At 36.7% G+C, this 27,365-nt stretch overlaps 4 protein-coding genes across 4 annotated transcripts in view; 2 read left to right on the plus strand and 2 right to left on the minus strand.

The window, feature by feature from the left end:
- Positions 1 to 343: 343 nt before the first annotated feature.
- On the minus strand, positions 344 to 9,616 carry LOC103038906 (transmembrane protein 43). The gene is made up of 12 exons (XM_015607724.3): positions 9,362 to 9,616; positions 7,490 to 7,639; positions 6,545 to 6,679; positions 6,322 to 6,416; positions 5,728 to 5,777; positions 5,416 to 5,485; positions 5,190 to 5,260; positions 4,024 to 4,145; positions 3,743 to 3,817; positions 3,293 to 3,394; positions 2,586 to 2,703; positions 344 to 2,166 (listed from the first exon to the last, which is right to left on the minus strand). Exons 1-12 carry the CDS (start codon positions 9,371 to 9,373, stop codon positions 1,964 to 1,966), a joined length of 1,203 nt encoding a protein of 400 aa, XP_015463210.3. The 5' UTR covers positions 9,374 to 9,616; the 3' UTR covers positions 344 to 1,963.
- Positions 9,617 to 10,703: 1,087 nt separating this feature from the next.
- On the plus strand, positions 10,704 to 21,275 carry zgc:112334 (uncharacterized protein LOC619199 homolog). The gene is made up of 11 exons (XM_007256677.4): positions 10,704 to 10,804; positions 13,183 to 13,290; positions 13,409 to 13,505; positions 13,640 to 13,774; positions 13,951 to 14,149; positions 15,204 to 15,335; positions 15,574 to 15,673; positions 16,557 to 16,728; positions 17,814 to 17,958; positions 18,654 to 18,708; positions 19,065 to 21,275. Exons 1-11 carry the CDS (start codon positions 10,763 to 10,765, stop codon positions 19,197 to 19,199), a joined length of 1,320 nt encoding a protein of 439 aa, XP_007256739.3. The 5' UTR covers positions 10,704 to 10,762; the 3' UTR covers positions 19,200 to 21,275.
- A 674-nt stretch (positions 21,276 to 21,949) lies between these two features.
- ndufaf3 (NADH:ubiquinone oxidoreductase complex assembly factor) lies at positions 21,950 to 25,951 on the minus strand. Its single transcript, XM_007256679.4, has 5 exons — positions 25,512 to 25,951; positions 24,245 to 24,440; positions 23,864 to 23,930; positions 23,216 to 23,316; positions 21,950 to 22,257 (listed from the first exon to the last, which is right to left on the minus strand). The coding sequence occupies exons 1-5, from the start codon at positions 25,613 to 25,615 to the stop codon at positions 22,162 to 22,164; spliced, it is 564 nt and encodes a 187-aa protein (XP_007256741.2). The 5' UTR covers positions 25,616 to 25,951; the 3' UTR covers positions 21,950 to 22,161.
- A 969-nt stretch (positions 25,952 to 26,920) lies between these two features.
- LOC103028121 (NCK-interacting protein with SH3 domain) overlaps positions 26,921 to 27,365 on the plus strand; it is a 19,242-nt gene continuing 18,797 nt past the window's right edge. Inside the window, exon 1 of the mRNA XM_022682534.2 lies at positions 26,921 to 27,362. Within this exon, the coding sequence (XP_022538255.2) occupies positions 27,192 to 27,362 (171 nt within the window). The 5' untranslated portion in view covers positions 26,921 to 27,191. The remainder of the gene's footprint in view (positions 27,363 to 27,365) is intronic.

Raw genomic sequence — 27,365 nt, forward strand, 5'->3', positions numbered from 1 at the left:
AATAAAAAAATATATATATTTTATTATTACATACTATATAATACTGCACACCCCTAACTGAGATATTAAAAAATACAATAATTTAATCAGATTTGTAACAGAAGTCAATGGTCCAGAATGTCACGATACTAATAAAAATGCACTCCAAAAATCCAGAATTACAGTAAAATTAATGATACTGAACAGATATAATCTGTCTCTAGTAGATATATAATGGGAAACTGGATGGATGATATCACAATATTTAAAAAATCTGACGACATTATCATCATGTACGATACGATATGGCACACCCCTACTTTTAAATTATGGATACTAAGAAGAAAATCATTTAACACAAAAATTAAGAAATTCTTTGGCTTTTATTTATTTGGGAAGAAAAAAACAATACAATGCTGAGAATTTGATATTTCACACTTCAATTGACCCCAAAAACAGTGGTAACAGAAATCCTGTTTGTGTTTTAAGTAACATGTCTCGTATTGGACACTACAGTACACTTTGAAAAGGAATTCAACTCATTTTTCAAATATTCTGCCTATTTAAGTAATTCAGTGTTTTTTTTTAATGGTTATGAATACACAGCCTAATACAGGCTGATAAAAAACACATGAATTCAGATTTGCCATCAATATTATATAGCTGTAACTGTGCTGTAGTGATAAATACTGAGGACTGTGTTCATCTCCAATGATTAAAACTGAATTATGCTGATTTATTTTTGCAAAACCAGCGGAATTCCCCTTCCACAACTACCCAAACCACACCCACTGAATATTACATATAGACATATATCCAATACAAAGAGTCAAAACATTCAGTAAAAGTAAACACACACACACGCACGTCTCCACAGCTGCCCGACCATGATTATGAACGGAAATAACATCCACCCTGCCCACGCAACAAGCATCACGCTCTGCTGCATGAGCAAAAAAAAAAAAAAACATAACACACATGTTTGCATTGCAAGTGCACTTCTGATCAAGTTGCTAAAAAAAAAAAAAAAAGATAATTTGCATAGTACCTCAAAAAAAAACACACATTTGGGCTCCCATTACTGCGTGGACACATCCAATGCAATCTATTCCAAGTAGATTTGAAGGAGAAATCTGGAGTGCAATGGACTAATAATAACCCACCTCCGTTCACCCCTGATCGCAAAATTTATTACACGAAAATGCATAAATTCCAAATCTAAGCAAGAGGAGCATTTTCTTATTTTCATAATTTGAATGAATTTAGTATTATTCTAAAATACATCGACAAAACATTTTAACTTAAAGATTGTCCAAATTTTTGACTAGTACTGTGTGTATATATATATATATATATATGCAAAAATATATGTATGCATTCCAGCACAGTGCTGAAGTGGAAACCTTTTTGGTAGAATCCGAAGATCCCTGACATTTAAAACGAGGCATTAATAGCTTAAAAAAAGTGCAGAAGAAGCTTATTAAAACCCACTGTTTACATCCTATAGCACTTCTATGTAGCTCTGATAATGATAATGTAGCATCTGGCACCAGGAGGCAGGCTATGTGGAGTCTATGTATACATATGTCTATGTCTGTTATTATCAGTACAGTGATGGCGGCGCTCGGAGCTGAAGCTAGTAATGTTATGGGATGTAAAAAGTGTTTTTTAATAAGCTTCTTTTTGTGGACTTTTTAAGTTATTAATGCCTCGTTTTAAATGTCAGGGCTCCTCAGATTCTAGCAAGGATGTGTGGAGCTACTTTGAGCTGGATAACGGTGAAAAAAGTTATGCCCCGTGTCGCCCAGTCTGAAGGGTGTTTGGATAAACTGATCTCTGGATAAACGCTGTGGGAGAGCGGAGGTGAGCTCTTTATCATGTTTTACTACAACAAAAGTCCATTTTACACCGAAATTCTCCTTTAACTTAAAGCTTAAATGATCCAGCTAAGGGTTCATGGGAACACCCCACACCTCTTTAAGAGTCACTGGTACTTTTTGTTGGCTGCTCGCGAGCGCGCTATGAGGATCGGGACGAGGGCGAGTGCTGATATCAGCCCGGCCAGCAGGGGGCGGTAAAACAGCCAGCCCACAGCGATGGTGAGGAGGGACAGAGAGCAGGACACACACAGAGCGAAGACCTTCAACCCCACTGACACCAGTTCCCTCAGCACCGGCACCCAGTCCACTGCAAACACACGTAAATTACATTTATCATTGCTAGTTATTCAATAAAACACTTAAAAATGTGTATGTGTTGCTAAAAAAAAAGGTCTCAGGAATATATTTAAATTATAAGTGTGTGCTTTAAAAACCTCTCTCTTTGGGTAGTGCACCTCTTGGTGAGAAACCGTTGACTGCTACGCATGCCTCTGTGAAGCTCAGTTGACGATCTTTAGGTCTTTTTCACGGACTCTAGTCTGTTTGTACTCTTAATGCGGTTTGGTTGAGCAGGTGTGAAAACATTTATCACACTCGGGTGCGGATCAAAAAACCCAAATGAACTCTGAAGTGGTTCGCTTATGGTGAAAACGCGATCCGACTCAGCTACCAAATATACTACTTTTAACTGAGCTAGTGTGTGTGTGTGTGTGTGTGTGTGTTTACCAAGTGTGTAGATGATGCGTGTGGTCAGGCTGATGCCAAGGAACATGAGGAACCATCCGCCAGCCCTCAGAGCCCACGTCTTCATTACATTCATCTGATGCTCTTTAGCAAACACCTCCTACACACACACACACACACACACACACACACCAAAAACATAAATAAACTATACATCAGTACAGAATCCATTCTGTTTCAATTTAAACAAAGCATTTCTAACTTTGCAATCGATCCATTAACAAATCATTGATCAAATTAATAAAACTAATCAATGATCCAAACAAAAGCATATTAGTTTTTCCCACCCATCGGAAAATACAGAACTGACAGTCGATTATTCAATTATTTTATTAATAGGGGTTAATTAATGATATTGCGATTTATCATACAGTGTCGATTCATTTTCAACATATGGCGTCAAATATGGATATTTTTATTGAAACACAGGCACTCTTAATACTGCACTTTCCCCCAATTACACTTATTAAAGTTTCCTAAAGCTTCATTACTCCACATGGTGGCGCTCTAATTAAATTAATAGAGTTAATAAACCTGCGATCAACAATATTAGTTGTTAAATTGTAAATAATTCCTGGTATTAAACTATGTATGAATATTGTATGTATAAGATGTCCTGTGATTCCCACCCCTAATTATTAATATGAGCATTAATTACCATTCACACACACACACACACACACACACACCTCAGCAGTGAGCTCCTCCATGTAGAGGATCTCCAGCGTGTCTCCAGCTCGAGTTCTGAAGGCCGTCAGTCCGTCTCCCTTCTGCATGGCCACCACACTGACCTACACCACAAACCATTACAATTACCATTACCATTATCATTACCATTATTAAAACCATTATCATTACACTCAGACCCAGACTGAGTCAGTATTAACACAGGGAAACCTAACTGCAGGAATTACAGCCGTTTAGAGGCGAAAAAATAGAACATGATAGATGGATAATGGGTGGGGAAGTTTTGTCCCTGAAACATATAGGAATGAGCAGAGCTGCGTATAATACTGCAACCAGCCAGCAGAGGCGCTAGAGTTGTGATGGCTTTACCTTTCTACAGCAGCTGGTGTGTGAGGACGCATGTTAGCTGTGTGTGTGTTAGCTGTGTGTGTGTTAGCTGTGTGTGTACTCACAGTCTGAGCCGGTCCAGGCCAGGAGCCTTCACCACTGAGCCCAGCGTACGAGAAGCTCACACGCACATCTCCAACCTATACACACACACACACACACACACACACATATATATACACAAATACACACAGACAAAGTGTCAGAACTCGTTACATAGTTTCTGGGTGTGGTTTTAGTGTGTGTGTGTGTGTACATGAGAGGAACGTGACTGTAAAATGCCTGAGGCACTGTGTGTGTTTGAACAGACACAAATGTGTGTGTGTGTGTGTGTGTGTGTGTTTACCTCAGGTCTCCGTGGATTGGCTGTGTGGTAGAAGTGATCTTCGTAGACGGTGAGGAAAGGGTCTGTAGCTGGAAGACCCCCCAGCTGCAGTGTCTGGAAATTATTAACCTGATCAATTAGCCCTGCAGACACACACACACACACACACACACAGACACACACGTTATAATACACACATTCAAACAACACTGCATTCATCGAAAACCATGGTTCTCCTGGAGTGTATAAAAGAAGGAGAAACTGGTGGAGCTGTGGACTGAGCAAGAGTGTCTCTTTGACGTGTCTTCCCATTTATAATAATTCTATTAAAAATAATAAAATGATCTCAGAAAGAATCTAGTTGCAGTCTTGCAAATAGTGACCCTGAAAAATCCCCATTCTTTACAAAATCTTAGCCTGTGACTAAAAGTCTGTGACTTAAGTGTCTTAAGATGTGAGAGGGTCTCAGACTTTTTAATGTAAAAGTCGTTTAGTGTATGGTTTTGCTAACTTACTAAAGTTACTGCTTCATTACTCCACAGGAGGGTGCTAATACATTTATATGGTAAACCTGCAGTGAAGAATATTCACAGACAACAAATAGATCGATTTTTGGTGATTGGAGTGTTTATAGCAGGGGTATTTAATTACAAATCAGTATGGTCCAGTTAGAGAAAATTTTGTCATTCGTCATTTTTAACTTGTGTTTTGATTCAGTGCTTAATACTGTATACTGAAGAAGCCTAGTAGTTTTGTCAGTGTCTTATGTCATCAACAACAGAAAGACAAAACAAGTTACAAATACTATTCAGTATATTTCAACAATATTTATTGTTTTAAATTGGCCTGTCACAATAATTACATTCTCATCTTTTCGATCATACAATAAATGGACACTTATCGAGTTAATGTGAATCTGTATGTCAACTATGTTTCAAAATGGTGTATTTATTCTATTTGATTTTATTAATATTAGAATTAGGCTGCCTGTCATGAAAACTACATGAATGACAAATTCTGGGTCTGGAACCGGACCCCGGTCTGCCTATTAGTTTATAGGGTCAGTTGAGACACAAAAAAAGTGGGTTTTGCAAAATATATCCCCTTTAAAATACAGTACATGAATGTGCAGGTACTATATCTGGCTATATATATATTTGGCTGATGGATAAAGTAAATATAAATACCTTTGGAGAGGGAAAAACGTCCAACCCAAACCTCAGGAGCTACAACAGTCACACTCTCCACCGCCATCGCACTGCCAAACACACCACACAACCCGTCACACACTTCTACTGCACTTTTACAATCAGTGTATATTGTGTATTTGTGTATATTTGTGTGTGTGTGTGTGTGTGTGTGTGTGTGTGTAAACAGAAGCGACAGGGACAGAATTGAGCTAAATCTCTGTACCTGGGGTTGATGTGGCCGATTTCTTGATCGAAGTGTCGGCTGCTGATGAGCTCAGATTTCCACTCAGTATCTGAACAAATCGGATATAAAACAAAATCAGACATAAAATCAGGAATGAAATGGACAATTTTTTGTCTATAATGTACTTGGATAGTAAAAAAAAATGTCTATATTGGCATTTAAAGAAATAATTTTCTCTACAATTAACAAAAAAAAATCAATACAAACCCCCCACTCTAAGTGTGTATAACTCTGAATTACGCAGTTCAATGGAATTACCTCTTTAAAGTGATACAAACTGGTTTAACTCACTGTACGTGTACGTCGTCTCTGTTTTGGTTTCGCCGTTTTCCTTATAATCCCTGTTTATACAGAAAAATTCAGGTCAGAGGTCAGATTATACAGACGATTGAACACACAGGCTTGCCATGGACAGTAGGTACAGATCCCTCCCTCAGAAGAAGTCTTCTGGCTAATCCTGCTGTGTACTGTCTGAGGTCTCAACCACGTCTCAACCAAAATGACAGAAATTGAGTTTTTTCTTCAACTGATGTAGTGGGCGGGGTTCTGGTGAGGCTTGACATGTGAAGGGTGGAGCCAGGGTGGTTCTATGCAGGTGTTCTTAATGTGACATCACAATAAGGGAGGAGCATCTAAACGGCTCATTGAAGCAAATGATTCCATACACCTGAGAACTCTTTCAGTTAATTCACAGAAAACAGATGGATGGATTTTTTTTTTTTTTTTTGGTGTTTGGAGTGTTTATAGTGTTTATAGGGGCAGTCGAGACCCATGTGGAAATAAAAAAAAATCTAGCAAAAAGTGAGTTTTATGTAATATGTCTCCTTTAAATGGGTTGGTTTAGGTGTGTCGTAGTCGAGCAAAGCTTTAATCTGTTTTACATACCGTGACTCCTGATACTCCACCCACTGATACATCTCCACATTCCTCTTCAGCTTCACCGCCTGAACCGCCACCTTATAGTTCGGCTCATAGAGAGGCTAAAGAAAGTGAGAGAGTGAGAGAGAGAGAGAGAGAGAGTTTTAAGTTAAAGTAGCAATAAGTGAAACACCACAGTGAAAAGGCCAGTGGTGAACAGGCGTATCTCCTCACTATTATGAGTTGTTACCTGAGAGGTGCGCAGTGGGCTGGACAGGTGAACAAGCCGATTATTGTTTTGGGGGTCCAAGTACATGTCAGGGTGCAGAGAGAGGACCTGAGAGAGACCCTCGTCAAGAGAAGTAGCTGTACGAATGGCCCGGCCCTGTTGGAGGAGGAACAGGGGGTTCTGGGGTAATTTTCTCTTTTATGGGGGTCCTCTGTGATTTTATTCCCATCCAGAACGACCATATATGTGCTTTTTTCAGACGTCCATGTAAACACAACAGCGAGTGGAAATGGAGGAGCTACTGAACGTGAGGTCACATGACCGAGAGCCTAAAACCTCATTGGTCCTCCTGTTTTCCAATTGCAGTCCAGATGCACAAGTTTTATCCCTGAATAGGAGTGTGAGAAACTAAGAAACTAATCCCGTCCGGATAGATTTATTTATTTTTTTTACATTAACAGCTAAAATGTGTTGTTATGTAATAAAGAATATACAAGCCCTGCTAAAATGATTAAAGAATAGATATTTGTTTATAAATTAAAGTTTTTAAATAAAAAACTATAACCTTCCCAGTTTTCAGTATACATCTTTTTATTAACATGAGCTGGCATAGGGGCTTTTATTATGAAGCCCAAAATGGCAGAGTAGCTTAACTGCTAAGTGTTTTACAAACTGAATTAATGGCTGATGTTTGATAACAGATAGAAAGATCTGTGCTGGTTAGATTAGTAGGTTCTGTGGATGATGTTTGAACATTACTCTGGTCTTTAGTTATGACAGTCAGAACACCTCCAGGAATTTATCATCTTAATGCAGCCCTCAGGAGGGTTCTGATACATATTCAAATGTGTTTAAAATTATTTCACCATTATTAAAAAAATTATATGTACAAGTTCTCATTTTCACTCTTCTAAACTGATTAATGAATTAATTCTGTGTAAATGAAGGTAAGATTTGGTCTCTGACCTCATTAGTAAACAGCACGTAGAAGGAGAAGATGAACAGGCAGACTCCCACCAGCATCCCCCCCATGGTTTCCCCCAGACGCTCCAGAAAGCCAGGGTTGGGTCGGGTGTGTACACGGGAGTGCTGATCCCGACCCTCTACTCCTGCAAACTAACACACACACACACACACACACACAAACATTAGTCACTGCAGTCACTGCATCCAGAATTGGTGCATTAATACAAGGACAATACAGCAGTGTGTTGTGAATCACATGTGTACACAATACACAATAAACAAAGCATCTTACAAATGTGTTTTTTCTCCCAAAGTCATTTCCCCAAGCACAAGATATCTAAAAAAACAGGATTGAACCCAGAAGGAAATGACAAAATTGAGTGGTGCTGTTTCTCTCTGTAACAATGCCACTTTTGAAGCTCCGCAGTTGACTAACATGGCAAAACACCAAGCAAAATGTGTATTGTTCCTGGGATGATGGCATGATGTTAGCCTGGAGCCCTAATTAGGCAGGTCTTGTAGAGTATGGTATGCAGTGGATAGTACCAATCAGATGTGCTCCAAAAGTGCTATTCTTCATACATAATATAAATGTACCAGGCCTGGTCCTGTACGTGTACACACTTTCAGTGTTTTGCTTTATTGCTTAATTTATATTTCCTACATTTTCTTCTTTGCTATTTATAGATATATGTTTAAGTAAAATAAACATTGTTGTTTTATTCTATAAACTACAGACAACTTTTCTCGAAAATTTTTAATAATAATATTGTCATTTAGAGCATTTATTTGCAGAAAATGGGAAACAGCTGAAATGCAAAGAAAACACGTTTACAATTATAAAATTTTAAGAGTTCAGAAATCAATATTTGGTGGAATAACCCTGGTGGTTTTTAATCACAGTTTCCATGCATCTTGGCATCATGTTCTCCTCCACCAGTCTTACACACTGCTTTTGGATAACTTTATGCTGCTTTACTCCTGGTGCAAAAATTTAAGCAGTTCAGTTTGGTGGTTTGATGGCTTGTGATCATCCATCTTCCTCTTGATTATATTCCAGAGGTTTTAAATTTTGTAAAATTAAAGAAACTCGTCATTTTTAGGTGGTCTCTTATTTTTTTTTCCAAAGTGTATAGTGCAGTACAGTTTATTGCAGTACAGTATAGTACAGTACAGTATAGTGGTAGTATAATATAGTAGTATAGTATAAGTATAGTAGTAGTATATTATAGTATAGCAGTAGTATAGTATAGTAGTAGTAGTATAGTATAGTAGTATAGTATAGTAGTAGTATAGTATAGCAGTAGTATAGTAGTAGTATAGTATAGTAGTATAGTATAGTAGTAGTATAGTATAAGTATAGTAGTATAGTATAGCAGTAGTATAGTAGTAGTATAGTATAGTAGTATAGTATAGTAGTAGTATAGTATAAGTATAGTAGTATAGTATAGCAGTAGTATAGTATAGTAGTAGTATAGTATAAGTATAGTAGTATAGTATAGCAGTAGTATAGTATAGTAGTAGTATAGTATAGCAGTAGTATAGTATAGCAGTAGTATAGTATAGTAGTAGTATAGTTTAGCAGTAGTATAGTATAGCAGTAGTATAGTATAGTATAGTAGTAGTATATTATAGCAGTAGTATAGTATAGTATAGTAGTAGTATATTATAGCAGTAGTATAGTATAGTATAGTATAGTAGTAGTATATTATAGCAGTAGTATAGTATAGTATAGTAGTAGTATATTATAGCAGTAGTATAGTATAGCAGTAGTATAGTATAGTATAGCTGTAGTATAGTATAGCAGTAGTATAGTATAGTATAGTATAGTATAGTACAGTACAGTAGTTATAATGGTAATCAGTGACTTACTGGGACGGACATGGTGTTTTGGGGAGGAACACCCAGAGCCTGAAGTCTGATGGAGGAAGAGGAACTTCAGAGCAGAAAGTCAGATCTCAGCTTCTGATCCTCCACAGGTCCGATTACTCTTCATATAAACCGGTTTAAATCAGATTAAATCCGGATTCTGCAGCTGTAAGCGCGCTGTTTCTGTGAAAGTGGAATAAACTCAGACCGGCTGTGTTTTCGACGCGTTGAATGAACGAAAGTCGCTTGGCTGAGCACTAAGCCTGCTGGGAAATGTAGTTTTACAGCACCGTGAAAGCATTTACTCTGTAGGTGGAAGTGTAGATACTCTTTAAGTAAAAATGTACAAATTCTTGTTTTAAAAATACTTAAAGTATAAAAATAAAAGTAATTTTAAACATGTACAGTGGCGTACACATTTCTTTTGTTTTTGCTTTTTTATTTTAATATCAGACAACTTTAATACTAGACAAGTATAGGATGAGTAAATATAAAAAGTTATTTTTAAACGAAATTCTTATTTATTAACCCTTTTAGACCTGACTTGTTTTCTAGTGATAAAAATAATATATAAAAATGCTATTTTTCTAACTGTAATGCACTCAAAAACACATGAATTAATATTGTATTTTGGCTGTTTATTGCAGTGGAGTCATTTTTTAAAAGTTAGTTATATTTCATATAACTCATCACCACTTATTTTTTATTCTATATATATATTAACCCTGACCTTAACTGAGGCGAGTGAGACCTGCAGTTCTTTAAATGTTGTTCTGGGTTTTTTGGGACCTCTTGGATGAGTTGTTCATGCCCTTTTGGAGTAATTTTGGTCGGCCTGTCACTCCTGGGAAGGTTCACCAGTGTTCCATATTTTCTCAATTAGTGAATAATTGCTCCTTTTCCAGACTGATAAATGATCAATAACCTTTTTTTTCATCTGTTTTTGAATTTTTTGAGATTTGGGCATAATATGATGCTTTTTGAGATCTTTTATCTGCTACATGTTGTCAGACAGGTTTTATTTAAGTGTTGACAGTTCTTGATTCTTCAGGTCTGACAGTATAATAATCAGAAAAATGTAAGTATGACAAAAAATCCAAATACAAAAGAAATCTTTAAGGGGGTAAATACTTTTTCACGCCACTATATATTTAGTATCTGTACATTTAGTATCTGTCACAGGTCAGCTGCTCCAGAATCATTATAAATGACCACATCAGTTCACTGAGGGCTCCTCTATCTATCTCTCACTGGACTCTGAGAGGATTATGTCTTAAAGGATCATGTAATATTACGCGTCTGAAGCTGAAGAAGGTGACGTAGGTATAAACTCACACATTCACACAGTCAGACCAGCTGTACCATCAGTTCCGTCCATCAGAAACCCAGAGCCGGGGATACAGGATGGCAGAGTTTGACGTTGTTGTGGTGGGAACTGGGCTGAAGGTAAGACTGATCCTCCTGATGGTCTACTGAATGTTTTATAGACTGATCAGCTCACATATAGTAGGCCACATAGGGTTAAAAAAATTACCTCTTAACTTCTAACATATTAATAATTTCAACAATATGTTCAACATATTAATATCATATTTTATTTTACACTTTTTAAAACCTCCACCTGCTGTTGAAATCAACCAATAAAAATGCTCTGCATAATGTTATGTTAACATGATTTCAAAATTTAAAGCATTTGTATTGGGCCACCTTCCGCTTACAGTAGTTTAGATCCACCCACTGATGCTGAAGTTATAAAGAGTGTTTTAGCTCTAAATTTGATTACATTATTCAAACATATACTGAAAATAATCTTATTTATTAATTAGTATGATGATTATAGATTTTAGATTAAAGTATTTAGTTCTAACATAATAATATAAATAATAATATAATAATTATTTACCACAACAGTGTAGAAATGAAGAGAGCACTTTATGCAGTGCATATAATTTTACATACAGTTGTTATCTTCCCTATATATTTTCATTTTACATGGTTTTATAGGCTATAATTATAAGTGTATTAGTGTAGTTCAGCCATATACAGTCATTTGCTAAGGGATAAATAAGGCACAAGCTTTAGAAAGATAACAAATTTATTTATTTAGACATTGATTAAAATTAAAATTAAATGTGCAAATAAATGAAAATTGTAGTAAATCAATAAAACACATAATTACAACACACCTCTGCATAAGCCTGTGAAACTTAATTCTGCGTTATTTTATAAAATAATAAATAAATATATTACCATGCAGTAGACAGTAAATGAAAGCGTCTTATTAAAGTTGGCGCAGGTTATAATGAAGCAGTAGTGCTGAGCGGTTTGTGGGATTAGCTCTAATCCTCTACACTCACCGCAGCAGACAAGATGCTGGGAATAATGAGCTGCTGTTTAGAGCTATTTAATATATATTCATTATTCATTTATTATACTGGAAGCTGTGTACATTAAACTTGTATACAATAAAGTTATTTTTTATTTAAATAAACAAACCCTTAAGACTGGTTTAAAACTCAGAGAGCTAAAACTTAAGAACTGAAGCTAATAATGCATGAATTAGCCTAATGTGGACATAATTCCACTGGGTTGCTTCCTTTCACCCTAAACTAAGATTGGACATTTATCACGTCATCACAGCTTGTATAAAAGCTATACATTTATTGACTTTTATTTACAGTATATAAGGAAGACCTACACTTAATAAAGAAGACAATAGACATTTGTTGAGTTTTACAAACTGTCTTTCTAAGCTTAATATGCTTTCCTACTCATTATACATCACCAATTACACAATTTTGGGTGCTTTTAGACATTTTCCAATGTTGTAAACTGTTACACAGCTATCACCAGGCCAACATAGGCCAAGCGTCAAACATCGGTTGGTACCCAACTTCAGGCCAACGTAGACCCGACATCAAACAATGGTTGGTATCCAACTTCAGGCCAATGTAGGCTCAAAGTCAAACATCAATGCCAATCAGGACCATGTAGGCCCAATGACAAACCTCATCGCTACCCAAATTCATTCCAACATAGGATCAAAATCAAACATTGTTCGTTACCCAACTTCAGGCCAACATAGGCCCAACGTCAAACATTGGTTGTTACCCAAATTCATACCAACAAAGACTTAAAATCAAACATCGGTTGGCACCCAACTTCAGGCCAATGTAGGCCCAATGACAAACATCGGTTGTTACCCAAATTCATACCAACAAAGACTTAAAATCAAACATCGGTTGGCACCCAACTTCAGGCCAATGTAGGCCCAAAGTCAAACATCGGTTGGCACCCAACTTCAGGCCGATGTAGACCCACCATCAAACATCAGTTGGCACCCAACATCAGGCAAATGTAAACCCAAGGTCAAACACTGGTTGGCACCCAACATCAGGCCAACGTAGGCCCAATGGTAAACTTCGGTTGGTGCCCAACATCAGGCCAACGTAGGCCAAATGTTAAACATTGGTTGTGCCCAACATCAGGCCGATGTAGACCCAACATCAAACATCGGTTGGCACCCAAATTCAGGCCAATGTAGGCTTAATGTCAAACATTGTTCGTTACCCAACTTCAGACCAATGTAGGCCCAATGTCAAACAATGTAGGGCCACCGACAAAAAAATATGTTCTTTTAACATGATCTGCCAATGTCATGCCAATGTAACTTGCTATCTGGGTTAGTTTTGCAACATTAAGGCCATCCACACAATTTTTGAAATAGAAAACTGTAGAGTTTTATTGATTTATTTAAAATTTGTCAGTGTCAGATCTCTGGTATAGAGCTTTTAAGGCACTTTTTGACCATGTTTCCTCTACAGGAGTGCATCCTCTCAGGCCTTCTGTCTATCTGTGGGAAAAAGGTTCTTCACATTGACCAGAATCCACATTATGGAGGAGAATGCGCATCTTTATCACCCCTGGAAGAGGTCTGTACACACACACACACAATATTCTAATGTCATTGCCAGTATTAGCATTAGCTTACAATATCAGAATATATTTACAAAATGTGTTATGTTTACTTTATTCATGTTTGTTAAACAGGTGTATAAGAGGTTTCATGTGCCGGGGCCTCCTAAAGGAATGGGGCAGGGCAAAGAATGGACCATCGATCTAGTTCCTAAATTTATGATGTCCAACGGTGAGTAAAATCTGTAAAAACTGTAAAAACTGACTAGCAGCAGTTTCATGCTCCTAAAATCCTTTTTAAGACAAATAACTTTGAATGTGTTTTTGATTGTTTATGGAATGAAGTCATGCTGTAACGTGTTACAGGGCAGATGGTGAAGATGCTGCTGTATACGGAGGTGACGCGCTATATGGATTTTAAGGTGGTGGAGGGCAGCTTTGTGTACCAAGCTGGAAAAATTCACAAGGTTCCAGTTACAGAGGCGGACGCACAAGCTTCAGGTAAGACTGATAAATTGGGCTGTATTTCAAATGTATTGGCATTTATTAAGAATAACAAAATAAATTCTAAATCACAATCTTGAAAACCAAATTCATAAAATTAAATAACATAACAGTTGCTAAGATCAGGTTAGGATTAGATTAATATATTAATATTCTGTGTCATGTTGTTGCAGATTTGATGGGTATGTTTGATAAGCGGCGTTTCCGGAAGCTTCTACTGTTTGTTCTGAACTTTGATGAGCACGACCCTCGAACCTTTATGGACATGGACCCCAACAGAACCACCATGAGGGACGTGTTCAAGCACTTCGACCTGGGAACGGACGTGGTGGAGTTTATCGGACACGCGCTCGCCCTGCAGGATGGCGACGAGTTAGTATACACACAGTACCTGAACTTTTAATATAGTACTGTACCTCTTCTTTTAATTGAGTTAGATTATGACACAGTACCTCTATTTTCACTACAGCCCAGTTTCTTTTTCTTTAATCGAGTTATATTATGACACAGTACCTGTATTTTCACTATAGTCCAGTTTCTCTTTATTTAATTGAGTTAGATTAGGACGCAGTACCTGTACTTTCACTACAGTATCATTTCTCTTCTTTTAATTGAGTTAGATTATGACACAGTACCTGTATTTTCACTATAGTCCAGTTTCTCTTTATTTAATTGAGTTAGATTAGGACACAGTACCTGTACTTTCACTATAGTAATGTTTCTCTTTATTTTATTGAGTTATATAATGACACAGTACCTGTAATTCACTCTAGTTCAGTTTCTCTTCTTTTAATTGAGTTAGATTATGACATAGTACCTGTATTTTCACTACAGTGCAGTTTATCTTATTTTAATTGAGTTAGATTGTGATACTCTACCAATAATGTTACTACAGTACAGTTATTCAACTCCTTTAATATATTGTTACACAGAACTCATACTTTTTTCTACATTAGTTTCTTATCCATTATTTGAGTTAAGTAGTGATATAGTGCCAATCCTTTCACTTTATTTTGAGTTAAAATATGATATACTACTGATATACTTCCACTATAGTACAGTTTTTTTATATTATATTATATATTATAATGCATTTTCTTATAATTTATAATTAAGTTAGGTTGTGATATAGTACCCACACCTTTACCCCCACTACAGTTTTTTTCTGCTCTTTTAATTGAGGTAGATTGTGATACAGTACCAATACTTTTACTACAGTAGTTTTTCTTTGTTTATTTGAGTTATATTTGATTGTGATAGTGTACCATTCATTTTACTGAAGTGCAGTTACTGTTCTTTTAATTGATCTACATTGCAATACTTTCACTATAGGACTGTTGTTTACCTTTTAATTGAGTTATGTTGTGAAACAGTACCCGTACATTTACTGTAGTACAGTTTCTGCTCTTTTAACTCTCTATGGTAGATACCTGGACCAGCCGTGTCTGCAGACGATAAAGAGGATTAAGCTTTACTCTGATTCTCTCGCTCGTTACAACCACAGCCCTTACCTGTATCCCCTCTTCGGTCTGGGAGAACTTCCACAGGGATTCGCCAGGTACTGCGTGCTTTTAACTTTATTATTTTACTTATTTAAACTGTTGAGTTGGACACTGACTACAAACAGGGAGTGAAGTCACACCCAGCTCTACTCACTCAGAAAGAGAGAGTAGACAGTTATGGTCCACGGTAGAGAAGAATAGAGTTGAAAATGTTTTTATAGGCTTTTATAGGCCTGATTTTATAGGAAGTTATTTTAATTAGCACTGAATAAAGCGTTTGTGTTTGTGTGGCAGGTTAAGCGCTATGAATGGATGTACGTATCTGCAGAACCGGCAGGTGGACGATATCATCATGGAGAACGGCAGAGTGGTGGGGGTGAAGTCTCAGGGAGAGGTGAGGATGAAACTGAACTCTTTACAGCAGGAACGCTGAAAGTGGTGCAGCTGTCTAAGCGTCTAAGCATCTATAGGAGGTTGCAGCAGGTTCAGTGCCCGGTGATGCCACAGCCAACCATCAGTTACTGGGAATTCCCTCTTGAGAATTTAGAGGGTTAGGCCAAGGCTGCTGCTTTCTGTTTCCTTATGTTTCATTATTTTTCTAGTTTTTTATACATAATTTTTTTAGTAAAAATGCTCAAGAAACATATAGTGTAGCAACATGGACCCAAGATTAAGCCCACTGTGTAATAAACACTTGGGTTGTGTCCCATTTTTTTTTCTATTTTTTTTTTATAAAGACAAGAAGCTCCTCCCTTTCTTTTTTGCATTGCATTGTGGCACAATGATGTCCTTTAAGCCCATTATCAAAAATGTCCAGTTCTTAATAAGGGTGGGGCAGCATGCTCATTTTCCATAGCTGATTGGCTCTTTTTGTTGACTTAATTGTTGAATGGATGCTGAGTTTATTTTTACAAGATCTCCCAGTCATATTTCAGCCATTGGTCGGTCTCCTCATTAATAAGATCTTTGATTTAGGGAGACTATTGGCAGCATTTGCTCCTAGAAATAGCCTTGCAGACATTTTCTTATTTAAGATTTTAGAAATTTTAGATTTTAAATTGCCCAGTACTCTAATCACCCTCCTGTCCTTTACTGACTGAGTTTACGTTCACAGTTCCAGCATGTTATGTTGGTGATATTGGTGATTTAACACAGAAGGAACAGAGATGGCACTAATCCGTAACCCTGGCTGAGATTATAGCCGTGGGGTCGGTGGGGTCGGCTCTAATCTGTGCATTGAGATGTATGTTTTGTATTTGTTCTGATTGATTGTGTAGGGTTTCCGCTGTAAGCAGCTGCTCTGTGATCCCAGCTTCGCTATGGGCCGGGTCAGGAAAGTAGGGCGGGTCATCCGGGTCATCTGCATTCTGAACCATCCAATCAGAAACACGCAGGACGCCAGATCCGCCCACATCATAATTCCACACGCACAGGTCCACCGGAAATCCGGTACTCAGCCAATTATATTCAGGTTTAATAAGGTCTAAAATACAGACACTGGCATTATTATAGTAATAATAGTCAGTAAATAGTTAATGCTAAATGTGAATGCTAAATTAATTACTGAATAATTCAAAGTAGATTATGGAATCATGTGTAGTACATATCTAATAACCAATAGTAAATACAGAATAATTCACAATAAGTACTGAATAATCAATAGTATTAGTCAGTAGGCTGACCTCACTGAATAATCGATAGTAGTCACTGAATAGTTCATAGAGGATACTGAATAATCGATAGTATGGAATAATTTGTAGTACATATCTAATAACCAATAGTAAATACAGATTAATTCACAATAAGTAATAAATAATCAATAGTATTATTTAGTAGGCTGAGTTTACTGAATAATTCATAGCGGATACTGAATAATCGATAGTAGTCACTGAATAATTCATAGTGGATAATGAATAATCGATAGTACTCACTGAATAATTCATAGCGAATACCGAATTATCAATAGTAGTCACTACATAATTCATAGTGGATACTGAATAATCGATAGTAGTCAATGAAGTATTCATAGTGGATACTGAATAATCGATAGTAGTAACTGAATAATTCATAGCGGATACTGAATAATTGATAGTAGTAACTGAATAATTCATAGCGGATACTGAATAATTGATAGTAGTCAATGGATAATTCATGGTGGATACTGAATATTTCTCAATGAATACTGAATAATCGATAGTAGTCACTGAATAACTTACAATGGATACTGAATAATCAACTGAAAAATTTAGAGTAGTTTCTGAATAAATCATAGAGGGAACTGAATAGTTTAGTGTTCTTAAGAAGTTAATAATTAACTTTAGTAGACATTAGTATTTATGATGTATTTTGTAAAACATGGTACATTCTCAATAGTAGTTAGTAGGTAATTTGTAATTTACATTTTGTAACTTACGCTACCAAATATGTTTTAGTAGTTATTATGACAAATGATAAAATATACATTTTAATTCATGTTGTTTATCAAAAAAAGGAGAAATACAAAGTATAACATATTTCTTTTCTCTGTTCTGCAGATATCTATGTGTGTATGGTGTCGTATGGTCATAACGTGGCTCCAGAAGGGAAGTATATAGCCGTGGTGAGCACCAGTGTGGAGACTGGAAACCCAGAGAAGGAGGTGCAGCCGGGACTGGCACTGCTGGAGCCCATCGCTCAGAAGTAAAACCTGAACTGATTAACTCAGAGTTTACTCTAAAACAACACAGTCTCAACCATCAGCACACTTAATTTAATATTAGTAAATAACAGGATCAGAAAATTATTTAAAAACCCAAATATTAGCATGTTAAACTCTCTTATTTTAAGGTAATAACTTATATATTTTTTCTCTGATTATATTTTTTGTTCTACTAATCATTTTGTAATTGTGAGATTATATTGCTTATTTTATTAATAATGATATTAATTAGTCTTACTTAGAATTTTCACCTTATTTTAAGTAATTTGACTCTTAATGATTTAGCACAAAAAGTTAACAAGAAAGTAATTCTCATTATTGTGTCCAAATTTAAGACACAAAATCAGTTTTTTCACTTGATTCAGGTCCTAATTACACGATTTTGAGATTCCTTTATGTTAAGAAACATTGCTAAGAAGAAAATGATTACCCTATTAGTAGATTTTTTGTCCTTATATAAGCATATACATCTCAATTTACATACCTTTTTTGCAGTGTAGTATTAAAATAAACCAATCAAGTTGCAGTGTGGGTATCTCTGTGATTTTACAATATTTATTATTGTATTTTATTATTTATTGTATTATTGTATTTCAGTTTGTTGTGGCACAATAAGAAATGTATTTCTCTATTGATTTCTTTAAATTAAAGTGTTATAACTCAAACTGTTCTGCAGGTTTGTCTCCATTAGTGACCACATGGTGCCCATGGATGATGGAAAGCGAAGTCAGGTAATCATCAGAATTTTACTTAAAAACATTTCCCAATCAATTCACCAGAGAATCCAATTACACAGATTCTCACCCTTAATCCAAATGTCTTAATCAGACTTTTGGGGTCTTAAATTTGAGACTAGTGTAGCTAAGAAGTAATGGAATTCACCCTTTAGCATAATGCTAACTGCTAAAATGTTCGGCAAAAACAAAGAAACAACAAAAGTAAACAGTTAGCATCATGCTAATATCGGTATAGGTATAACCTGCTAACTGTATTAGCGTACCTCTGATAATGCTTCTAGTTTAAGTGCTAAACAAATAAACAATAAAACGTTTTGAATTAATTTTTGCTTTTCCTCTTCCTGATTCAGATCTTCGTCTCTCATTCGTACGACGCTTCCTCGCACTCGGAGGCGGAGTGTGAGGATATTAAAGATCTGTTTCGCCGAATGACGGGAGCAGAGTTCTGCTTCGAGGACTTTCACAGAGACGGCGATGATGATTAAAAAGATAAAAAGATACACAGACAAAACTCTAACTAAAGACAACTCTTAAAAAAGGCCAATTCACTGACTGTTTCACTCAGGATAATTAGCCTGTTAGCAGCTTTAGAGAAATATGTGCTCGGTCCAAGTTTTTAAAAGTATTAAAAACAAGAAACAAAAAATTGGTCTGCAATGTATGGAAGCTCATTTCCACCACTTAAAACTAAATTATGGGTGCTCCAGGACGTCATAATTCTTAGCAAGTTAAATTATTACATTTTTAGGAAATAAATATATATTACTTTCTCTTTTCTTGTGTTAGTGTAAGACATTTTGCTTACTTTAGGAACAACAACCAAATTTATTATATAAAATCAGGGATTTTACTTGGGATTCTTACTAGTCTTACTTTTTGATTTTGAGGATTTTGCTAATCTTAGGAAATTTTACTTAGAAAAAAATAGCTGACCCCATTAGCAGATTGGTTTGTTTAATATAAACATAAAGGTCTCAATAATGACCTAAACTAGACAAAAAATAGACAGAATATATGGAAATTAAGACGTTTATATTTGTATTAAGCAAGAAAACTGCCAACAGGGTAAGATAAGAAGTAAGGTAAGACTTAAATCAAGTAAATATCACAGATTCTTTGGATTAAATTTGGATACAAGAGTCAGCATAAGTTGAGCAATTACTTTTTTGGGCTTATTTTGAGGCAATTTACTTCAAATAAGGTGCTCACCATCAGCAGCCGGAGTCCGAGAGAGCACAATTGTCCATGCTCTCTCTCTCTGCATCACATCCAAGGTGATTTCGGTCAACACAGGCTTCTGTTAGCTGATGTGTCAGATGTGGGTCGCTGCGCTTTCCTCCAAAAAGAGGCGGAGTCTGATTTAACGAGTATCGGAGGAGGCATGTTCTGGTCTTCACCCTCCCAGTGTTTTGATCATTACTAAGGATAAGGGAGTCCTTATGTTTGGGTGGGGTAATCGGCCTTCAAATTTGGGGAGAAAATGGAATAAAAGTATAAAATTAAATAAAGTTATATAAAATAAGCAAAATAATCTTACACGTACACAATATTTAGTAAGACCAAGATATAAGGCATTGCCTTGAAATAAGAGAATTTTACTTGCTAAAATGTTTGTTTTAGTACATTTAAATTTTGTTTAAGTACATTTAAAACCCAGACTCACACTGATAGAGCAGTAGCTGAGCGGTAGAGTGGCCTATAGTCAAGCTGACTGACCAGATTAACGTTTTTTTAAAGCTTTTTTAAAAATCATTTTGCCATCTTTGACCATTTTTGCAAGGTCCATCTCAAAAAAATTTATTCTTTATTTTCCCAAACTGTGTCTAAATAATTGCATGATCTGTAAAAGCTGTAATAAAGTATCTGAAGAGTATTTATGGTATATAATAATAATAATTCAGTGTTTTACTCTGTATTGATTTAAGGCCCCCAGTTTAAATCTTGAGAAGGACAGAAGGGAAATAAGATAGGGAGGGAGAGATGGAGAACAGAGAGAAACAGATAGAGGGAGAGAGTGAGAGAGAGAGAGAGAGAGAGAAAAAGAGAAGAGTTGAGTCAGAGGTTAATGAGGCTTTACCTACAGTGAATTTGGGACACTGGCCGCTACTTTAACTACAGGATTACAGACACTTTAGTGAGTGAACTGAGAACTTAGAGTCTGGATATATATCCCAATACAGGGGTATACGATTCAATATATCACAATATATTGTGATCCTGTAACCATGGTGATATATTGTTTAAAGTGAAATTTAGTATAAAAACACTATCACACTTATAAAATCTGAACAAAAGAAAAGTTTTCTTTATGCAGTCATAGCCATGGGATCTAATGAAAAGTGGGCAGGGTTTACGCACAATACTAAATTAACCACTTCTGACACCAATCTTTATATATAAACTATTGTAATAATTAAAAATTATTGTAATTTTTTATTTATTTGTATATCTCTTCCCCCTCCACTATTTTTGTTTGTCTTGTCTGTGCGAGTGTATGTATGTATGTATTTTGGTTGCATACCTTAATCCAATAAATAAAACAATAAGAAATGTGCATTTTATGGGAAGGTGTTAAAGAGCTCATTTCTACAGTCGGGTGCCTTTATCTTCCCCAGTACTGTTGGTTTTAATTATGTTAAATATTAAATTATATGATGAGTGTTTTTGATTTTACCAAATTAAAAACCTCTGGAATATAATCAAGAGGAAGATGGATGATCACAAACCATCAAACCACCAAACTGAACTGCTTGAATTTTTGCACCAGGAGTAAAGCAGCATAAAGTTATCCAAAAGCAGTGTGTAAGACTGGTGGAGGAGAACATGATGCCAAGATGCAAAAAAAAACTGATTTAAAACCAGGGTTATTCCACCAAATATTAATTTCTGAACTCTTAAAACTTTATGAATATGAACTTGTTTTCTTTGCATTGTTTGAGGTCTGAAAGCTCTGCGTCTTTTTTTTTTTATTATTTCAGCCATTTCTCATTTTCTGTAAATAAATGCTCTAAATGACAATATTTTTATTTGGAATTTGGGAGAAATGTTGTCTGTAGTTTATAGAATAAAACAACAATGTTCATTTTACTCAAATATAAACCTATAAATAGCAAAATCAGAGAAACTGATTCAGAAACTGAAGTGCTCTAATTTTTTTCAATGATGTATGTATGTATGTATATTTTAAAGTATATTATATATATTTTAGTCCACAAATAAAGCGCTCAATGCTTAATTATGTAAAAATGTGACAGGTTTATATTATATTACAGTACATCACATTGAGTTCCACAGGAAGCCTCTGGTATTGTTGTCTATATACAGAAAGAGCTGGATACTCATATTTTAAAGGGGTGATTTTGGAAATAGTGATTTATACAGTCTCTGTGTAGGACACACACACACACACACACACACACACACAGGTCAGGGTGTGTCTATCTGAAGTCACTCTATGGACGTTGAGTTTGTAGGTGGGATTAAACCAGCTGCTGTGATTCGTCTCTCGCTGGTCAGGAAGTTGAACGTGGCGCAGGCGTTCGCCTGAAGAGGAAAAAAACACACATTTTAAATGATTTTAAATATTTAAAAAAAACATTTTTAAAGCAGCAGTCCTTAAGAATTGTTGTTTAAATTGAAAGCAATAATATTTCTGAGTGAGAAGGGAACAAAATATTCTAATCAATGGCATCAATGTGCTTCTGCACCTGATCCTGCAAAGTCAAATACTGTATATATTTATATATTTAAAAACAGTGTGGTCTGGTAGGTTTCCTCAGGATGTTTTTCTGGTCACTACAGCAGCAGTAAAATCAAATATACGCAGAATTAGAGCTGAAGATACTGCACCACAATGCACGTTTTAAAAGTACTTTTCTACTAGTTCCATGCAATTGCACATTCTCACCAGAGGGGTCTCTAAATCCCCAAAAGTTACAGATTGTCACTTTAAACTACGAATCTTACTGACTGACCTCAATTAAGTGTTTACTGTGAGGTTTGCTTCTTTAGTTTTTGCATCTGGCCAATGAAAAAAGTATAAAAAGTGATATTGAAAAATAGAATAAAATAAAATTCTCTGGTGAGCTTTTGTTTACCTCCTTCCACTGTCTCTCTCTCCTTATAAGGGCGTTTTTTCCCGGCTGTGTCCCAATTCACTAGCCGGGGCAGCAGTAGTGTATTGGAGCGCGACCCTGACGACAGGGGTTGGATCCCGCGTGAGGAGCGGTGTGTTTATTTATTTTTTCTTACCTCTTGGAATTACCTGCTTTGAGATCAACTGTTCTGCAATTGGGTTCAACAACCCTCTGGGCTGGAGAGCTACTAGTCTGTAGCTCCATCCCATTACTCTTCATTTTACAAAACAAATTTGTTTTTTTTGTGGCCGCCACATAATGGTTTGAAAAATATCTGGTCCACGGCCAAACTTAATTGCCCCTGCTGTGTGTGTGTGTGTGTGTGTGTGTGTAAAATGCTGTGTATCTGAGGGTGGGGTACACACCGTGTCCTGAATCTCCACAGCAATTCCTTTCTGTCGGAGGAAGGAGAGAATATTGGGGTCCAGACGCTCCGTGCGGGATCCTGTGCCTAAAACCAGCACCTCTGTAAACACACACACACACACACACACTTTATTTAGGCCTACAATTAAAATTCCATTACATGCCCATGCCTGCAGCAGTTTGTATTCAACAGGTACAGCAAAGGTAAAAAAAAGGCAGTGTCCTTTTTATATTCATTTAGAAACAACAATACTAATAATTTACCTCAGGAAAAGTTCAGAAATCAATTTTTGAAACAATAACCCTGATTTTTAATCTCGGCTTTCATGCGTCTTTGCATGTTCTCCTCCACCAGTCTTACACACTGCTTTTGCCTTATCCCACTTTTGGTGAAATAATCTAGAGGAGGATGGATGATCACAAGCCATCAAAGCTGAACTGCTTGAATTTTTGGGGCAGGAGTGAAGCAGCATAAAGTTATCCAAAAGCAGTGTGTAAGACTGGTGGAGGAGAACGTGTCAAGATGCATTAAAGCTGTGATAAACAAAAATTAGGGCTATTTAGTACTATTTAAGAAGATGTGCAAGGCTGCCAACTAATAATGAAAAAAAAAATTAACTGGTACTGTATGTGTGATTTTTCTTTACCTATGCGAGGTTCCAGCAGGTAAAATAGAGCCAAACTCTCCACTGTGATATCTTTATGACTGCCCACCTGTAAAAACAATATAACGATCTGATCAGCAGAACAGCACAAGCCTGCTAACACAGATAATTAAACCATTAATTACAGCAGTTAAAGATTAATTATTTTATCTATTTTTTATACATACAACCCATTCTGCTTAGAGCACATGCTGCAGCTGTTTTTAACATTGTATTAAAATTCCATGATGAATGGTCCAATAGAAATGCTCCATTTTGCATTCTCCCGTAAAGCTGCTCTTATAAATATAAAAGGTTTTTAACAAATTATATATATATATATAACATCATAAAATCAGTATGAATTATGAAGTCTGTCCTCACGTTCCACTGCAGGATGGCGGGCGGGACGACGGCGCAGGGTCCGATCACTCTGTTCCCGTCGATGTTGAAGCCTCTGGAGCTGTAGCTGACGATGACGGGTCCGCTGTCCGGCTCTCTCTGCAGCACCGTCACCGTCGTCCTCTGATACATCTCATCATCTGTGGGTCCCAGTCTGTGGCCACGAGTCAGGAAGGGACTGAGAAAACCCAGAAAAATCATAAGTGTTTGTTAACGGTGTAAAAATAGTGATTTATTTGCATGGTGTAACTCTATGCCCTTATCACTTGCATTGTAGGCCTGTTGGGAGCATCGGCTAAAAGCGATGTATTTCGAAAAGCTGGCAGAGAACAAAGGTAGGATATCTGGCAAAAGTCTGTACTTGTTATCATACTTCACTACAACCCAACTTCATTTCACTCAGGAGTTCTCCTTTAAGTAGTTAAAACTGTGAGCTGTACTGATCTGTGAAATCCTTCTCATTTTTATCCCATTTTCTCCCTAATTTATAAGGACAATTACCCAACCCATCATACGATACATCAGCTCACAGATGCAGCCTTGTGCTGATCCACATCACCCTAGGAGTGATAAGGGAAAAGAAGAGCGCCATCTACTGTACCCACCCAGAGGGAGCAAGGCCAGTGTGCTCTCTCAGTGCTCTGGCAGCTCATGGCAAGCTGCATGACCAGGATTCGAACTATTCAAAAAAATCTCCCAAACATAGTGGCTGCGCTTTAGACCGCTGGACCATTCGGATACCTGAGCTACGTGTTTTTGATTCATTAAGTAAGAAAGGGAAACATAAAATTATTTTAACATTTTTCCCCCATGCTGTTCATTAGAGGGGTTTTATTCATTAAGTAACAAAGACAAAAGATCAAATGAGGATGTATGATGATCAGAATCAAGTTAATTCGAGAAACAGGTTAAATACAGAATAGTATAATTTATTTATTATTAAAAATATAGAGAATTAAAACCTGAACCAGGTAATTTTTAACCCATGCTGTTTATTAGAGGAGTAGCTACTGATACAAAAAGAAGTTTTATTCATTTATTAACAAAGAGAAAAGATAATATAAGGATGTATGATGATCAGAAACAAGTTAACTGAGAAATAGGTTGAATACTGAATGATTAAATTAATGTATAATAAAGATATAGAGAGTTAAAGCTCAGCACATGCTGCTCCTCTCCTGAGCAGAAGGTCACCCTGTAGCAGCAGCATCGCTCCCTCAGCTCTGCTGTAACTCAGCGCTACACTGACCTGGACCCGGAGCCGGCAAGACCCGGGAGTCTCCTGGATCCGAGCCGCAGTCCGGACAGAGTTCCGCGGAGAAACAGTCTCCTACACCCCGCTACTGCAGCCATCTCTCACCGCGCTCAGCCTGCCGGACACAATCACAGCAGCATGCGGGGCAGGCCGGACACTAACTGCGCTGCACACGCTGCCCCTGCTAGCATCCGGTCTCGGCGCGTTTCTGTTTAATACTATAAAACTAGACCGAGTTCAGATATAAAACTCGGGTTAAACCTGACTTTACTCCCCCTGATCACACCCCCCAAACACCGCGCAGATCCACCAAGCGCTTCTACTGCAATACTGTAACTTCTGCATTAGCTTAGCCGCTCCAGGCTAACGGAGCAGATTCTGCTGACATTCAACATTTATTTACACTGAAGATCGATTAGTCGTGCCTGATTGCGAAAAGGGGGCGTGGTCTGAGTTCAAAGCGTTCGATTCAGTTTAGTGAACCGATTCGTTTCAAAGAACCGAACATTCAATTAAACGCTCCAAATGTGACGTTTGACTTTAATTCAGATGATGATTGGATAAGAAAACTTTATACTAATTTCTAAACTATACAGATTCTAAATCTATAATCATACAAATACTATATCGCAGAACAACAAAATATCACAATGTCATATTAATATTAACACCAATAATACTACAACTAATCATAATGACTTTAATTTAGATGATAATTTAAAAAAAATGAAGACTCTTTTTATGTATATATCGTATAGCTTTCAAATGTATAATCATACTACTACTATTAATAATAGCAAAAATAAAAGTACTACTAGTTATCATAACATTTCCTAAATTTCCTTCGGAATAAATAAAGTATCTATCTATCTATCTATCTATCTATCTATCTATCTATCTATCTATCTATCAAAAAAATAATAATATATAATAATAAAACTATATAATAATATTAATAACAAGAAGAAGAATTAATAATTATACACTACCACTAAAAAGTTTGGGGTCCAAGTTTCCACTGTTTATATTCCACAATATAACCTCTCTGTTTTCACAATCTTACATGATTTTAATATGTTAGTCATTATTATCAGGAAGCTGTAAATAACAATACAAGTATGTTAGGATTTATATTATTTAACAAAGACAGAGATATTTTTTAGAACAATAATTAATTAATAAGCTATATAAAACAGGAAATCTGAAAAGAAATGCAAATATATTATTAATATAATTGCAAAAAATAATGAATAAATGTTCACAAAATTATTAAAATATAGATTGCACTTATTATTGTATAAAATATTTAAAAAGATAAAACAATTCAAAGTAAAATGCATTATTTAATTTAAATAACGTTCGATTCATTTGGGCTTTAAATTATTTATGATTCGACCGGCTTTTGGGAAGAACCGAATCAGAAGAATCGACTCTTGGACTGGAGCAGAGCCGCCGTGTTTACGGGCTTTTCGAGAAGTTGCTGTCCCTCCTGCGGGTCTCTGCGGGTCTCTGCGGGTTTGTGCGGCTTTGTGGAGACTCGGCAGTTCGGGCGGGGACTGAGGCCGGGCTGGGCCGCGCTGTGAGCCGCAGGGACTGTGCGCTGAGGCCGGTAGCCGGGCTGTGTATGGGTGTGTAGAGGGTATGAGCGGAGGCGCAGCGCGGGGGTAGAGAGTCATGTACCGCTCCCTGTTCGCCTTCAGATCCGGGGAGCCGAACTCCCTCCGCTTCTCCCCCGGAGAAACCTTCCTCATCCTGGAGCGCAGCAACCAGCACTGGTGGCTCGGGTCCCGCTGCAGCTCCGGGGAGACCGGATACATCCCCGCCTCTTACATAGAGAAGATCCAGGTA

This window comes from Astyanax mexicanus, chromosome 24 (assembly GCF_023375975.1).
Source record: "Astyanax mexicanus isolate ESR-SI-001 chromosome 24, AstMex3_surface, whole genome shotgun sequence".
Classification (NCBI taxonomy): Eukaryota; Metazoa; Chordata; class Actinopteri; order Characiformes; family Acestrorhamphidae; genus Astyanax; species Astyanax mexicanus.